Source organism: Lactuca sativa, chromosome 5 (assembly GCF_002870075.4).
Source record: "Lactuca sativa cultivar Salinas chromosome 5, Lsat_Salinas_v11, whole genome shotgun sequence".
Taxonomy (NCBI): Eukaryota; Viridiplantae; Streptophyta; class Magnoliopsida; order Asterales; family Asteraceae; genus Lactuca; species Lactuca sativa.
Window position 1 is genome coordinate 188,527,000 of NC_056627.2, and position 13,254 is coordinate 188,540,253.

Genomic DNA, 13,254 nt, shown 5'->3' on the forward strand with positions numbered 1-13,254 from the left:
AATAAAGAGTAGTAATGGGTATCTCATAATTGTCATTTTGATGGAGCGTATGTGGTTTACCGGCACATCAATAGTTAATGATAAAGACAATGAGGTTACCAAGCACATTTGCATGGTTATTCACATCTTGTTTGTGATCCTCGGCATCCCAGTCACAAATAGAAGAGCATAATCCGAGATTAAAACATGCCATTGAATAGTTTCAATGCATCTCAAAGAATCTAGGAGTTTCCAATACATTTAAAACTTAACCTTCTTTTTCGTTTTTCATGGTGGAAATTGGTAAATCGTCATTTACCTACCTTCAAATATTCTGCAAATTGGATTACGGCATCCCTCTTCCAATTTGTGGAATGTTGTGTTGGATCCTAGCCTTGATGTTTCTTTTGGGTGTTACATCAAGGATTCTTATTAACTAACTTGAATTTTCTCCCGTTTTTGTAGATGTCTGAATCTAACCATGGTCTTCCCGAATCTAAAGGAAAAAGTATTCCTGCTCAAAGTTTGTTCCACTATGAAGGTGAAAGATCAATCCCTACCATGTGGACTAACTTGATTCCACTTCCTCCACCTCCTCCCGTTGTTCTCCCAAACCCACAAGTTCGAAGGCTTGAAAATTTTAAGCTCACTCAAGCCCTTTTGGCAAGTAAACACGAAGATGGGAAACCTGTGTGTGCACACGTCTTAGAGATGAAGTCACACATTGATAGGTTAAGCATGTTTGGTGTCGAGATTTCAAGTGAGTTGGCTGTTGACTGGGTTCTTCAGTCACTTCCTGAATCATATAGTGAGTTCGTTAGAGAGTACTATATGATAGATGATCACGACGTGACCCTCATTGATCTCACCTATTTGCTTATAGCTGTTGAATCAACAATGATTTGGCGTGCTGATCAAGCAAATTTGTCTGGTGAATCAAACTCCCAAAACTTCAAGGGACATTGAAAATAATGACATTGGAGATCCAGAAAAGGTAAACTCTGAGATTGTTCCTTGTGTCATTCCAAAAGAGTCCATTTGCTTTTATTGCCAAGAGAAGGGGCATTGGAGACGAAACTGCCCTATCTACCTGAGAGATCTAAGAGATGGGAGAGTCTAGTGTTATGACTCCTCCTTGGGTATAAAATCCACTATCTAACTCCATCAAGTTCCTATTCATTGATTCTTAATACATAATGTGATAAGATTACATTTGAATGTTTTGTAGGATCAGTGAAAAGAGAGGAAGCTTGATGGAAAAGCAAGATGAGTCTGATCACGAAGAAATGGATCACCGTCGCATGGATTCAAAGATCAGATTTTGAGCTTAGAAAGTTATGATAGATTTGTTAGGAATAAATACATAGTTTTTCAGTTGATTTTGCATTGTAAGGACAAGTTTTCCACTGCTTTTATGAATAAAATAAAATTTTTGGTTTGAATAATTTTATCCTTGCAATGAAGTCGTTATGAAAAAATTGATGTATTGTTATCAAAAATGGATTTGATTCTTAATTATGTCATTTGTGGAAATGTCGAGAATTTGCCAAATGAGGAAAGATTCTCATCGCCCAAGCTTCAATTGGACAGAAACTTGGAGTCATGCAACTTGATTGTGTGATGAATGAGAAACTTCATATTTGGAAATTAGACTAATTCTTTGACAAAGTGTCAAGAGAAGGACTAGGAGATCAAGTACACTAGGTTGTACATTGATCAAGTCCACCACGAGAGTGATAAAGATATTCGTTATGATTTACTAAAGTTTAGTGAATATGGTTATGCTTATAAGATTAAATATAATTCTGAGTTGATTGAAAGAGTTTCAATCAATGGCAGAACGAATAAGAAGAATCAATTAGGCAGAAAGATAAAAGTTTCTCTATTCTAAGAAGAAGGGAGAGTAACTTTGATTGTGTTTTATGATAAGTCTTAATGATTAGGAACCATATCTCAATTGATCCTCTAAGTAAGTCTTAGTACATTTGCATGTCTAAGAAGAGGAATCGAGAATTGTGGAAATGGTTAAAATCAAGAAGTCAAACATACTCCTTTTCTATGCCATTCCGATTGAATTAATTATGCAAGTGAGTTCTATGAGTTCTCATGTGAATGCATAAAGACATAGCACCTTGATCAGTGGAAAGTACATTGATAAGTAAGGATGAGTTGATAAACCACTTGGAAGACATGGTGGGCACTCGTGTTACCATGAGGCAAGAAATCGAGATTGAGAAAGTTCAGTCCATATTAGTTTGGATTTGTCACAAACTTTGGTTTTGACAAATTCACATGGATAGGAACTTATACGCCACAAAATCTAAGTGTCATAAGATTACCTCCTTCATGAAAATGACTGTGAGGAAATGCTTTCACTAAGAGAGATTTTAAGAAGATAGCGATTGTTGAAATTGTATTCTCAAATTCGATTATGGTTACGGCATCCCTTTCCATAGTTTGAATTATGAGATTTGACAATTAGTCTGAACATTTGGGACTTAGTGACATAAGTTTTGAATTTGTCTAGACACACATATGAGCTTTCTAAGGCAAAGGTGTGTGATTTTAAGAAAGGCTTATCAAAGCATTAAGTATTAGAAATATGAACTTAAGGAATTCAATAAGCATTGTTCTCTGGAAGTTTAATTGTTTTCTGAATACATGTCAAAGCTAGTGGGAGCATAAGTGTTATGCTGGTTAGAAAATAATCATCATGTTAGTGGGAGCATGATTATTATGGTAAAGAATTGCAAGTTAGCAATATTAATTATAGAAAACAAAGATTCACTTTGCAAAGTTGCAATGTTTGAAAAGTTGTTTTGCTATAATTAAGGGAGAGAATATTATACTTCGTTTCAAAAATTCTAAAGCTTAGATTGAGAAACATTAATAAATTTAGTCAAGGATATATAGTGCATTCTCAAATTCGATTATGATCACGACATCCCTCTTCATAGATCGAATTGTGGGAACAGGACACATAAAATATTATGGCAGAAGGATGATAGAGTATCACGTCTTTTTGTGAGACATTATGCATTGTGTCCAATACGCTTCGGGTATAGGATCGATTGCATATGCTATAATATTTGACCATTCTAAAATTTTCCAAATGCCTAGGGTATTAAGAGGGAAAAAGGATCTAGAATCGGTTCTAACTAAAATAATTAAACAACTATCAAAGGAAAATCTGAGGTTCACTGAGGATTTGTCGCTTGTGAGTAGTTGGAAGTATAGAACTGAATGGGCCATATCGACATTATTATGAATATATAAGATTCTATTAAGAATAAGTCATCATATGGCAAATATGGAAATGTCTCCATATTGGGAGTTGGATGTTGAGAGTCTGTGTCTAGATTAGAAACTTTTATGCAAGAAGGATGTTCAAAGGAATGTACTTTGAATGTGAGACTTCACGTCTATGGAATTATCTTGTAACAATTTCCGATAGAGTACTTTGTAATTTCATTGGCCAAGTCTTGGTGACTTTTGTGTTATGACTTTGTGAAAGGATCGTTGCATAAAATGTTAGAATCTAGCATATTCTGGTAGTTGCAAGAACCTTGTGTTCTAACACTAATAATAGGGATTGGGAATTGTGAAATGAGCATCATTGGAAAGGTTTTTCAATTGATCTATTTCGCAAAGTATGGACCATAGGAAACCAAAGTGTGCATGCTTGGAGCATGGGACAATTGTGGTTATAATTCAAGTAATAAGTTGATTTTCTGAAACTGTAAGCAATGAATAATGAGTAATCAATATGGTGTTTAAATAAAAGTGTTTTTTTATTTACGCTCAAAAGCTTTGGGTCCATATAGGATTAATATTATTATTGTGTTTCACTTTGCATGTTTTGACTTCCCGAATAATAAGATCATTCAAACTCCACAGTCGCTCGTACTTTTGGAAGTAAGTAGTGAATCAAGACTGTCATAAACTGGATTGTAGATTGTCTAAGGATAGACATGGCAATAGATTTGCTGCAACGTTCATGAGTACTCAGAAATTGAGATTTGAGTATTGGATAAACCCACGCTCAGAGTATTACTTCATGGAATTCATCACGAGTAATACTGAGACGATAATATCTATGATCTTGAAACAGAGATATATGAGTTGTAATTTGCAAGTCGGCTATACATTGGTGATACGAAAACGCATCAGTAACTTGGTGTTATAAAACGTATTGTCATGTATGGTTTGATGAGTAAGAGATACAAGCATATGAGTTAATGTTTATTCGTTCCTTTTGCCCTAACGGGAAAAGCGATATCTGTGGGCCCCTCGATGATTTGGTGTTGACTTATGTGCTGGGCGCAGCCAGGACTAATTGATGTGTTCGATTAGAAGTCCTATATCATCACAAATCAGAAATCGGGAAACATAGATTCTGGACAAAGAGATTGATTGTATTCCATGTCTTATGTCTAGAGATATCTAGTAGAACGAAGGGTCATGTGATCTCTTATCTTAGGACTCGTAACTGACTGGGTCAGAGTTCGGCAGCAGCTTTTTGGAAGCTACAATTTGCTGGTCAAATTTAGAAGGCATACTAGCAATTATAGTTATAGACTTATCCAAGTGGGAGACTGTTGGATTAGGTGTCTAAGCCCATAACTATAATTGGTATGTACTTGAATTGATAGCAACACAGTCCTTTTGGGTTGCCCTCAAACCTAGCAACCAGACAAGGAAATTATGAAGAGAGAGATATTAATTTATTATAAGATTAATAAATTAATATAAATGAATTTATTAATATGTTAAAAGATTAATATATTAATAAGAAATCATTTTGTTTAATTAATTGTTAGCCAGAAATTAATTAGAATTAATTTCGGGGTTAAAAGCATTAATTATAAAGTGCAGGGACTAGTTTGCAATTATCTAATAGTTGAGTGGAAGGCTCCAGAACCTCCTTGGAAGGAGGTGGACGAAATCTATAGGGGAAACCCTAAGGATTTCGTCCAAGGGGGATTGGATAAGGCCTTTGGCTTTGCTTAGGCCCTAAGCAAGGAGCATTAGGGTTTTTCCTAAACCCTAGATCCCTCAACTATATAAGGAGCCACCTGGTTCACATTTTGGTCACTCTTTCTTTGGAAGAAACCCTTAGGGCCGAAAATTGCATACTCCCTCTCGCTCCTTCTACTTTCCTTCTTGCTAGTTTGGGTGTGATTCCATTAGAGACATTACACTTGTGGTGCTAAGCTTCCAACAAATAGGATATTTTTACTTGCAACAAGACAACCCCAATGCAAGTTATATGATCAATATAATCAATCCAAAACTATAAGTAATCAACCAATAACGACACTGGAATTTTAGCGTGGAAACCTCTTAAGAAAGGAGAGTAAAACCACGGGACTACTAGAGCCGCTTCAAATCCACTATCACCAATATTTGAGCAATACAAATAATCTTCTCTAGATGTACTAGAGGTATACAATAATCATCATATACTTGGAACTAAATCACATCAAGCATATGGAATCAAATAAGCAAAGACAAAGAAGAATATCACCAAAAACGTTCTTGATTTCCAGCAGCAAACAGAGGCGACGATTCCCGAGTCTCTGGAGCTGATCTCGGAAATTCAACCGTTGGATCTGAAGGCCTAGGTGTTAGGAAGCTTCTGTCCAAAAATCAAAGGAAACGGACCGTTGGATCTCCGGGAAATTACCAAACACTGCAGGTGTATCTTCAAAAACGGGAATTAAGAAAAACCCTATTGTACTTCTTACTCTCTTTTGCTCTCTTGGTGGCTGAAAACCTTTTTGTTTTGTGTTAGAGAAATTAGGGCATGTCCCACATATATATACATGGGCTAAAAAAAAAATTGGGCTTTCCTCATGGGCTAAAAACCCAATAGAAACCCAACACTCACACAGATTGCTCTTCAAACAGAGCTTTGGTCGACTGTCACTGAACTAATACGGTTCACATAGAAGTTAGAACCTCTTATGAAGATCCCACGAACCTAGGTCTCTAATACCAAATGTTGGTTCAGCCCCTACAACCTCTGAACAGATAAGAAAGAATGAAAACAGGTGTTCTCTGTTGTTGCTGCTGCACACGAAAAGAAAAGAAGAGGAAATAGATTTTTGTGTATTCAAAAGATGTTGCATAACTCTAAAGGCAAGAGGCTATAAATAGCCTAGGAAATAAACGACGGAAAAAAAAAAGTAAACTAAATCCTAACTATTATCCCTAAAGACTAGGACGCTACAAGGACCAAGTACACCGCGTTTTCTCTTGTTTTGAACTTGGTCAAACAACACTTATCCAAATACTAAATAAATCAAACAAAAACTAAATTTTTGACCCATACCCAATATTTAAATCAGCCCACCCATGTCAAGATTACCCAACATCCTAATGGTTAATATGATGGAACTCCAACACCACCACCCATCGATTTTTGCAACACCACCTATTAATTTGTTCATCACCACAGACATGATCAAGAAAGTTGGGAAAAACCATGCACTCAAACACAATTATATAATATGACTTCCTTTCACACTTCATCCACATTCTTGCAAATGTTTCTTAATAAAAGATCTAGGTTCTCTCCATCAATTTATCGGAATTGAAGTCATTCCTACACCTACCTACCAGATTGTTTCTCTCCCAACATCGCCACATTCAAGACCTTCTTACTCAGTCAACTCCTTTAAGCTCTTCAGTGTTTCTCGCTCCCATGGATGACTCATCTTGACAAATTATCAGAATGTGGGCTCTTTGCAATACTTAGCCTTTACCATGCCAGATGTCTTTTTTTTTGCCATTAATAGACTCTCTCATTTTATGCACTCCCTACTCAAACTCATTGGCAAGCTTTAAAGAGAGTGCTAGGTTACTTGAAGGGTATACTTTATCATGCTTCGTTTCTTAGATGCCTCCATTCTTCTTCTTTAATCGATTCATAAAACCAATTTCATGAAATCATTTTTGAAATTGATCCATGAACTCTTGAAACCAATTCATGAAACCATCTCCTTCATGAAAATCGTTTTTTAAATTGATTCATGAAACCATCTCCTCAAATCGCAGGTTCTCCTTTCTATTCTGAAATTGATTCATGAATTAATTTTATTCACATATATTTCTTTGTACCCTTCTGTTTTGAATGATCTGATTTTTGAAATTGATTACTATTGGTTCATGAAATTGATTCCTTTTAAACTTCTCTAAAATTTCTGATCTTTTGATGTTATGTTCCTGTTTGTTTGATCAAGAAGGTTCTTAAGTGCCTCTTGATCAGGAATGTTCTTACAAGCTTTAATTTTACAGCTTTTGTAGAAGATACAACCAGTAATGGTATCATGTGTGATGAGATGATTAGATAGGTGTTCCATAGTTGTGTTTGGAGGATGGAATTGTAGATTCCAACGAAAGATAATGGCTTTTTGTTGTGGGTGTTGAGGGATTGAATTGAAAGTGGAGAAGAATTGAGATGAAAGTGGGATTCCAGTGGCATCAAATAGGGACCAGAGGTGTAAATGGATTGTGTGTTGGAATTGAAGACAACTCTGGAACCGGTGATTTCAGAGTATGTTGAGGTGGGGGTTTGTATTTGAAGTGGGAGGTTTTTGTATCTAAATGGTATAAAATGTAGATGAAAATTATTTTAGCTGGGTAAAATGGTCATTTTTCATTGGACAGTATATTCAGTCAGATGTACAATCAAACAGCATAGTTTCTTACTCGGTCAAAATTTCGTACCAAGACAGACCTTTCCCAGTCAGCACTTTCTCAGTTAGCAACTATCAAACGAAGCCTAAGCCAATCTTGTTTCTTTGATCTGGACTACAGCAGTTACTTACATGTTTTAAGTTTTACTTACATGATCGTTGTAATATTTATAGCAGATTATATATGAACAAAAATGTAGAACCGAAACAAGTATTATCTAGTTATAGTTATAGCCGAAACTAAAACACCATGAAGCAAAATTCCAAATCTAATCAAGAAGTCTATTTACCCTATTACATGAATAGGTAGGTGCTACTTATGGTTTACTAGAAAGCTTGTAACATCATAATCTATACTAAAAGTACTTGCCTTTGGTACCCCAACTAAAAACCATTTCCATATATACATCTTCCTCCCAATCTGAAATGAATTTCGACTTTTCTCCCTTAAATTCAAAAAACTCAACCCTCTTCACATCTGGAGTCATGAGTCTCCTTGCTTCGCCTTCATGCAACTCCCACTCTTCTGGTTCATCAAATTTCTAGAGCATTAAACAAAAGTATAAGTTTTTAAATCTAAACTAATGTTTTAAATTCTTGAAAAGACTAATTATTGACTCAATTGTATTTTTCATATAACATGATAATGTTAAGATTGTATCTAGGGTTCATGAAAATTCTGTGTAAAGAACATCTAAGATGCTTTATGTGCAAGTCCCGTATGTAGAGGAGGCACAACAGGTGCATGAGACATGGTCAAATCTGAGATTTATCAAGACAGGTCATGGTGGATATAAAAAAAATACCATTGGATCAAATGAGCATACCTCTCTAACAATTAACTTGAGAGACTCTATTTTGGGGTAATATTTGAGAATTCGAATGAATTCATCCATGGTGAAGGCATCAATTGATGTGGTTAGCACCAGAGTCTTCATATTACGTAGGGCTGGATCGCATGCAGCAAAAACGCACTATTAATGACAGCAAGTAAGATTAATTTGAAGTTATTATTCATGGTAATAAATATGTATGCATATATACTCAACTCAAATGATTAAAATTTAATGAAAACCAATGATAAAAACACTTGCAGAAAGTACAGCGCAGACTTTTTTAACAGGAATGAAGAATGAAGAATTGTGCATGAAGTATAGTATATAAATAAGCATGTACCTGACTGAAGAAGTTAAGGTCGATCAACAAATGTTCGACATGAGAAATTCCAGGAAACAACACATATTTGATGTTCCCCATGAATTTAGGTTCAAGCTCAGCTTTATTCAAGGAGTCAAGACATTCAAAGAAAAAATTATTTGCTATAAGACCTTTTAAATCCAAATCCACAAGTTTTGGGCATGAAATCTTAATGCCACCACTCATGCCATCATCCATATTGTCCAGGTTAAGAATGCTAAGCTTCTTGAGCTTAGGGCATGAAATACAAAGAAGATCAAGTTTGCTTAACACGCAGTCTAACAAAGTCAGCTCCTCAAGGGAAGGGCAGTTTTCCAGAAAATCTTTTACCAAATAGCCGTCTCCCAATAAGTCAACATAGGATAAACGAAGAACCCTAAGTGCTAGAAACCCCATAATATTAGGCAACCTTAGACCACGATACCCCAAATTCAACTTTAGTACCTCCAAGGAACTGCAAGTCACTAGACAATGGGGGATCTCGACATCCTCGTTTTTTGACGTTTCTTGTAACAGCCATATGAATCCAACGCCCTACTGTCAACATAGTGTAGTAATCCAAACAGCCTAAACGAAAACGATCCAAATCGACGGATCTGCTTGCTAAAACCCAATAGACAAAGTCTTTGAATTTGTCCTTTTTTAATTTATCTTGGTAAAATCGGTAATATAAGTCTAGGGAGGGAATTGAAGTCCACAAATACCTCCATCGTCTGGACAAAATGCTGGTTTGAATTGCTTCTTCTGTGGATGGAAGACGTGAAAGAATCAAAAGAAGAATAGCATCTGGAATGTTACTGATCAAATCGACCCCGTCTTCGCATTTTGATGCCTTTGGTGCCTTGGATTTCTTCATGATTTTGGCGATGGGGATCTCATATCACACACATCGTGGACACGGTTTCCATTGATTTCAGTATTTGGTCACTAGTAGCTTAGGTCTTTTCGCGCCGAAGGCGTACCCTCATCGCATCGCGCCAAAAATTACAAAGTTCATATAAATTTAAGGATACAAGATTGGTCCCTATTACTTGAGTAATCTGCATATTTGATTTCTAATTTTCTTTGACAAAAGTTAACAAATGGTCCCTGTGGTTTTTAAAAAGTGTCATTTTCATGATATCTTAAGAAAGCATTATATCAACAATCCTTGTGGTTTCAAATCAAAAAGTCCCTCTCCCGAAAACATGGGTTATTATATATATGAAATGACCTATTTACCATTATTGGTTCATGAAAATTCTGTCTAAAGACCATTATATCTGAGATGCATTATGTGCAAGTCCCTATGTAGAGGTGGCACAACAGGTTGATGAGACATGATCAAAAGTCAAAACTGAGATTTATTAAGAAGGGTCATGGTCAACATAAAAAAAAATACCATTGGATCGAATGAGAATACCTCTTTAACGATTAACTTGAGAGACTCTATTTTGGGATAATATTTGAGAATTCAAACGAGTTCATCCATGTTGAAGGCATGAACTTCTGTGGTTAGCGCCAGAGTCTTCAGATTAGGTAGAAAAGGATCATTTGCAGCATAAACACACTATGATAATGACAGCAAGTAAGATTAATATGGACTTATTATTCATGGTACTAAATATGTATGCATGTACACTCAAATGATAAAAATTTGATGAAAATCAATGATACTTTCAAACATCAGCAAGTATCATTATTCTTTTCTAAAAACTTATTAAGGAATATGAATTACATGTTTGGAAAGTAAAAACATAGATTGAGAAATATATACAGACTATCCGCCTAGTAATAATTCAGCCCTTATTGATGCTATAGATTTTGATCCAAAACATTTCATGCTTTTCTCTATCAAATCGTGCTTCCTACATTAGGTTAAAAATAAACACCTATGTAGTTTATTACCAGATTACACCAATTTCTCATTAAGTACAAAAGAAACAGCATTTAAAAATTTAATGTTCTAATTTTTATTTAATAGACTCTTCTTCACATTTTCACTTATACAGAACTGTTGCCAAATGGAACTTCTGCATTTTGCCATCAATGCTCTCAAGTTTTAACAAGAGCACCAGTCTTGTCTGATTTGGGTCAACTCTTTCATAAAAAAATGCTAAACTAAAGACCCTTGCAGAAATTACACAGCAAGGTTTTTAAACAGCAATGAAGAGTTGTGCATAAGTATAAAAATATGTACCTGACTAAAGAAGTAAAGGTCGATCCACAAATGTTCCACATGAGAAATTCCAGGAATCAACACAGATTTGATGTTCCCCATCAATTTAGGCTCAATCTCAGCTTTATTCAAGGAGTCTAAACATTCAAAGAAGAAATTATTTGCTATAAGTATTAAGGAATAAAGATAATCTACACGTGTTCCACACCAATATTTACGTAGTCATAAGTTGTATTAAGTCATAGTCAATACTAGTTTCTCTCTGTAAATGTTCCTACTTTATCTCTAGATTAGGTTATAACATCCGGCTATATAAGCCACACCAATGTACGCTATCAGATACGTAATCCATACATAATCAGAAGCATTACTTTATATGGTATCAGAGCCACAAATGCTCACACGAGACCTAATCCGATCCACAAATCCCAATTAATCAGCGACTCTCGATGGCGTCCAAAAATACCACCCAAATCACTGCCACTACCCACCTTACAATCGAACTCACACCCAATAATTACCCAGTTTGGAGAAAGCAGGTGGAATTGACTCTCATCAGTCTAGAGCTCGATGGTCACATCACCTCTGCACCACCGGCATCAACCCTCACAGACAAGGAGGGCAAAACAGCAGCCTATCCTGATTATCGCCCATGGTTCTGTAAGGACCAGATGATTTTCAGTGCTCTGCTAGGAAGTTGCTCAAACTCAATACAACCTCTCGTCTCCTCAGCCACAACAGCCCGTGAAGCCTGGAATCGCTTGCACTCTAGCTTTGCCTCTACATCCAGGTCACGTATAATCTCTCTAAAATCAAAATTAGTTAAGAACCCCAAAGGAACCAGATCAATCACCGAATACCTCCAGGAGATGCGCTCAATTGCTGATGACCTAGCCCTTGCCCAAAGCCCTGTTCTGGAAAGAAGATCTTATGGTGCATATTCTTTCTCAATTAGGTGATGATTACAGCACAATTGTAGCTGCCATTAAGGTGCGAGATACCTCCCTTTCATACTCAGAACTTTTTGACCGTCTCACTGACTTTGAAAGAGCACTCAAGGAAACTTCACTCTCCTCTGATTCAATTCCGGCTATTGTCAATTACACTTCTCGAAATTCAGGATTCCAAAACAAGTCAAACAATAACAACAATTCCGGGTCACATAACAATTACTATAACCGCAACAACAGGTCACCCCCATCCTATCAGTCAAGAGGCGCTCCACAATCACAATGGAACAATCACAACACCTCTGGTACTCGGTCAAACAGAAGCAATAAATTTTGCCACTTTTGCAACATCCCGGGTCACACAACCAAAGACTGCCGAAAGCTTGCCAGGTTCCTTCGTGACAACAACATTGTCACTGATGCCACAAAATCTCAGACTCCACAAGCCCATGTAACCACATCAGCACCAGCTTCTCCTCAATGGCTGTTTGACACCGGTGCCTCCAACCATGTTACCTCGGATCACAACAATCTCCACCAAGTCTCTGAGTATGGTGGCCCAGATGAGATTGTACTCGGTGATGGTACAAGTTTACCTATTGCCCATACTGACAATTCCTATATTAATACACCACAAAAACAACTTATTTTGTCTAATGTGCTACATGTTCCTAAATTACACAAAAACTTAGTTTCTGTTGGTGATGTGATACTAATCTAGTTTCGGTGGAATTTTTTCCATGTCATTTTTTTTGTGAAGGATTTGGGCACGGGGGCGCGTCTCATGCGAGGAGAGAGAGCTGATGGAGTCTACCTCGCCAAGTCACTCACGAGTCGTTCCATTCACACCACCCTCAAGCATTCGCCACTTCTACTTCATTATAAGTTGGGTCACCCTTCACGTCAAGTTTTCAAGCATCTTGTTTCCAAATTAGGTTTTAGGTTCAAATCAGAGTTTGATGTTCATTGTCCTTCATGTTCTATTAATAAAAGTCACAAATTACCATTTGGTCAAAACTCTTTTGTTGCCACTAAACCACTTCAGCTTATTTATTCAGATGTATGGGGACCTGTCCAAAAATCGATTGACAAATATTCCTACTATGTTCTCTTTGTTGACTACTTTACAAAATACTCCTGGCTCTATCCGATCAGTCATAAAAGTGATGTAGCTACCATCTTCCCTCAATTCAAATTACTGGTTGAGAAATTCTTTCAGCACCCCATTATATCTCTCTTCAGTGATAATGGTGGTGGTGAATACCAAGGT

At 36.5% G+C, this 13,254-nt stretch overlaps 1 protein-coding gene across 5 annotated transcripts; it reads right to left on the reverse strand.

Moving 5' to 3' along the window:
• Positions 1 to 7,876: 7,876 nt before the first annotated feature.
• Positions 7,877 to 11,542, reverse strand: LOC111882919 (uncharacterized). 5 transcript variants are annotated; one of them, XR_006192559.2, is made up of 5 exons: positions 11,406 to 11,542; positions 11,056 to 11,171; positions 10,279 to 10,425; positions 8,507 to 8,628; positions 7,877 to 8,221 (listed from the first exon to the last, which is right to left on the reverse strand). XR_006192559.2 is itself a non-coding variant. In XM_042902673.1 (3 exons), the coding sequence occupies exons 1-3, from the start codon at positions 9,270 to 9,272 to the stop codon at positions 8,164 to 8,166; spliced, it is 606 nt and encodes a 201-aa protein (XP_042758607.1). In that variant the 5' UTR covers positions 9,273 to 9,279; the 3' UTR covers positions 7,877 to 8,163. The 5 variants fall into 5 exon arrangements, 2 of the variants coding, with proteins under 2 accessions (XP_042758607.1, XP_023735054.1); XR_006192558.2 differs by lacking the exon at positions 11,406 to 11,542 and having other exon boundaries at positions 11,056 to 11,191; XR_002847279.2 differs by lacking the exons at positions 10,279 to 10,425; positions 11,056 to 11,171; positions 11,406 to 11,542 and adding an exon at positions 8,856 to 9,279.
• Between the last annotated feature and the right edge of the window lie 1,712 nt (positions 11,543 to 13,254).

Excerpts from the sequence above, each read along its gene's own strand:
- LOC111882919 (XM_023879286.2), bottom strand. The coding sequence starts at position 9,272 with ATGGGGTTTCTAGCACTTAGGGTTCTTCGTTTATCCTATGTTGACTTA. Across the intron at positions 8,654-8,855 it reads ACCTTAACTTCTTCAGTCAG|TGCGTTTTTGCTGCATGCGA; the intron begins GTACATGCTTAT and ends TGTCATTAATAG. Across the intron at positions 8,222-8,506 it reads TCAAGTTAATTGTTAGAGAG|AAATTTGATGAACCAGAAGA; the intron begins GTATGCTCATTT and ends TTAATGCTCTAG.